Source organism: Hordeum vulgare, chromosome 4H, assembly GCF_904849725.1.
Source record: "Hordeum vulgare subsp. vulgare chromosome 4H, MorexV3_pseudomolecules_assembly, whole genome shotgun sequence".
Lineage (NCBI taxonomy): Eukaryota > Viridiplantae > Streptophyta > Magnoliopsida > Poales > Poaceae > Hordeum > Hordeum vulgare.
In genome coordinates, this window is record NC_058521.1 from 577,967,668 (window position 1) to 577,970,256 (window position 2,589).

At 58.2% G+C, this 2,589-nt stretch overlaps 1 protein-coding gene across 2 annotated transcripts; it reads left to right on the forward strand.

Annotated features, from left to right (window-relative positions):
• Positions 1 to 245: 245 nt before the first annotated feature.
• On the forward strand, positions 246 to 2,307 carry LOC123447206 (xyloglucan galactosyltransferase KATAMARI1 homolog). Of its 2 annotated transcripts, none has more exons than XM_045123789.1 (2): positions 246 to 426; positions 723 to 2,307. In XM_045123789.1, exon 2 carries the CDS (start codon positions 780 to 782, stop codon positions 2,208 to 2,210), a length of 1,431 nt encoding a protein of 476 aa, XP_044979724.1. In that variant the 5' UTR covers positions 246 to 426; positions 723 to 779; the 3' UTR covers positions 2,211 to 2,307. The 2 variants fall into 2 exon arrangements, with proteins under 2 accessions (XP_044979724.1, XP_044979723.1); XM_045123788.1 differs by lacking the exon at positions 246 to 426 and adding an exon at positions 433 to 563.
• Positions 2,308 to 2,589: the final 282 nt, after the last annotated feature.

Consider the following 2,589-nt stretch of genomic DNA (forward strand, 5'->3'; position numbering starts at 1 on the left):
ACAAGTGTACAACAGGAGAATGTATACTAGTAGCATTAGCCCGGTGACATGTATGGGGGGCAGTACAGTTGATGGTTAAACAAAGGAGCATGTAATTAGTGTGGGCCATACGGTGCGCGTACTAAAATTCCCACTGCCCAGTGTCAAGTGTCAACGCTGCACGCCGAACCGCGCGCATTAATTTGCACTAGTAGTAGAAAACACCATCAACTAGGAGGAGTACTAGGAGAGGAGTAGATCGGTAGACAGTGATTAGCAGTAGTAAAACAAGTAGTAGCACCACCAGGCTACTACTCCATGCCCTGGTCAATTAATCCCCACAAACTCCACCCTGCGTGAAGTCTACTCCTTCGTACCGCCACTCCCGGCGGCTCGTCGCTCGTTCATCACCGCAAGTCGCCTGCCGGCGTCGATCTACAATATTAGGTTTGTAACTATATATACTAGTATAATCTTCGTCTTCCTCCTCCAGATCTGCTTGCCATTCCTGGAGTGGTACTATATAGGTGTATGTTGTACGCCGCGGCATGCAAATTGGCGCCGCAAGCTCTATCGTACCACTGGTGAGCTAGCCACGCGCGCCTGTATACAATGTCAGTATGCCGCTTAATTTTTCTTCTCCTCGTAGCCGATATCTTGCTTGCGCTTCTTCGCTTCGGCTGGGGTGCTAGTTTGCTTAACCATTTTCGTTATTGTCGTTTGATTCGCGGATGATTTGCCAGCTGATCAGATCCGCGCACAAGGGCGGCGGTGGTCGGCCGCGCCGGGAGCACGGGGTGATGAAGGGGCCGGACAAGAGGACCAGCACGCCGGCGAGCGCCGCGTTCCAGTCGCTGCGGCTCGTCTTCGTCCTGGCGACCGTCCTGTGGGCGTCCTTCTTCTACTACCACTTCGCCGTGCTCAACGCCGGGGCAATGAGGGCGGCCGTGCTGGACGGCGCCAGCGCCGACCCGTGCCGTGGGCGGTACGTCTACGTGCACGACCTGCCGCCGCGCTTCAACGCCGACATCCTCCGCGACTGCCAGAACATCAGCGACCACTGGCCCGACATGTGCGGCTTCGTCAGCAACGCCGGCCTGGGCCGTGCGCTTGCCGACCCGCTCGACGGGGACTTCACCGGCGAGAACGGCTGGTACGGCACGCACCAGTTCGCTCTCGACGCCATCTTCCACAACCGGATGAGGCAGTACGAGTGTCTGACGAGCCACTCCGCCCTCGCCAACGCCGTCTTCGTCCCCTTCTACGCCGGCTTCGACTTCGTCCGCCACCACTGGGGCTACGACAACGCCACCAGGGACGCCGCGTCGGTCGACCTCACGGAGTGGCTCATGCGGCGGCCCGAGTGGGCGCGCATGGGCGGGCGAGACCACTTCCTCGTCGCCGGCAGGACGGGGTGGGACTTCCGGCGGAGCAACAACATGAACCCGAGCTGGGGCACCGACCTGCTCCACATGCCGGGCGGGCGGGAGATGTCGGTGCTGGTGCTGGAGGTGTCGCTGGTGCCGCACAGCAGGGATTACGCCGTGCCGTACCCGACCTACTTCCACCCGAGGTCCGACGCCGACGTGCGCCGGTGGCAGGACAGGGTGCGCGGCCTGGAGCGCCGCTGGCTGCTAGCGTTCGTCGGCGCGCCGCGGCCGGACAACCCGTACAACATCCGGCAGCAGATCATCGCGCAGTGCGAGGCCTCCGACGTGTGCCACCAGCTGGGCTGCGCATTCGGCACCAGCCAGTGCCACTCCCCCGGCAACATCATGCGGCTGTTCCAGAGGGCCACCTTCTGCCTGCAGCCCCCCGGCGACTCCTACACGCGGCGGTCGGCGTTCGACTCCATGGTGGCCGGCTGCATCCCGGTGTTCTTCCACCCGGTGTCGGCGTATCTGCAGTACAGGTGGTACCTCCCGAAGCACCACGAAACCTACTCGGTGTACATCCCCGAGGACGACCTGCGGTCACGGAACGTGAGCATCGAGTCCGTGCTCCGGGCGATCCCGCCGGAGACGGTGGAGCGGATGCGGGACGAGGTGATAAAGATGATACCCAGGATGGTGTACGCGGACCCAAGGTCGAAGCTGGAGACGGTGAAGGACGCCTTCGACGTCGCCGTCGAGGGGATCATCGACAGAGTGGACATAGCCCGGGCCGAGGCGGCGGCGGCGGAGTCGTCCTTCGGTCACGCCATGGAGATGTTTGGGTTCGGGACAAAATAAACTACTCGTAGAACCAACCAAAATAGATGCAGAATCCATTGACAGAATGTACATCAAGTCGATATTATAATTTGAATTTGTGAGGTGTGCCACTAAATTTATTCCATCCTCTAATTTGTCATCGAGTTGATAACACCCTAACAGAGCTAGAAGAAGCATCTCACAAACTTGTAAGGCTATTATTATGAATTCCAACTAGACAATTTTTATGAGATGGCATAGAGTTAAATGAAAAAAGAGATGCTCCCTCGTGGTTTGGAAATTTTCTGAAACCTAGGTAGTTATTGATTGGTTATGAGATGAGCTGAAAAATAGTAGCATTCACACTACGGCTCCGGCGAAGCTCGAGTGCAACATTCTTCCCCTGTTGGAAATATAC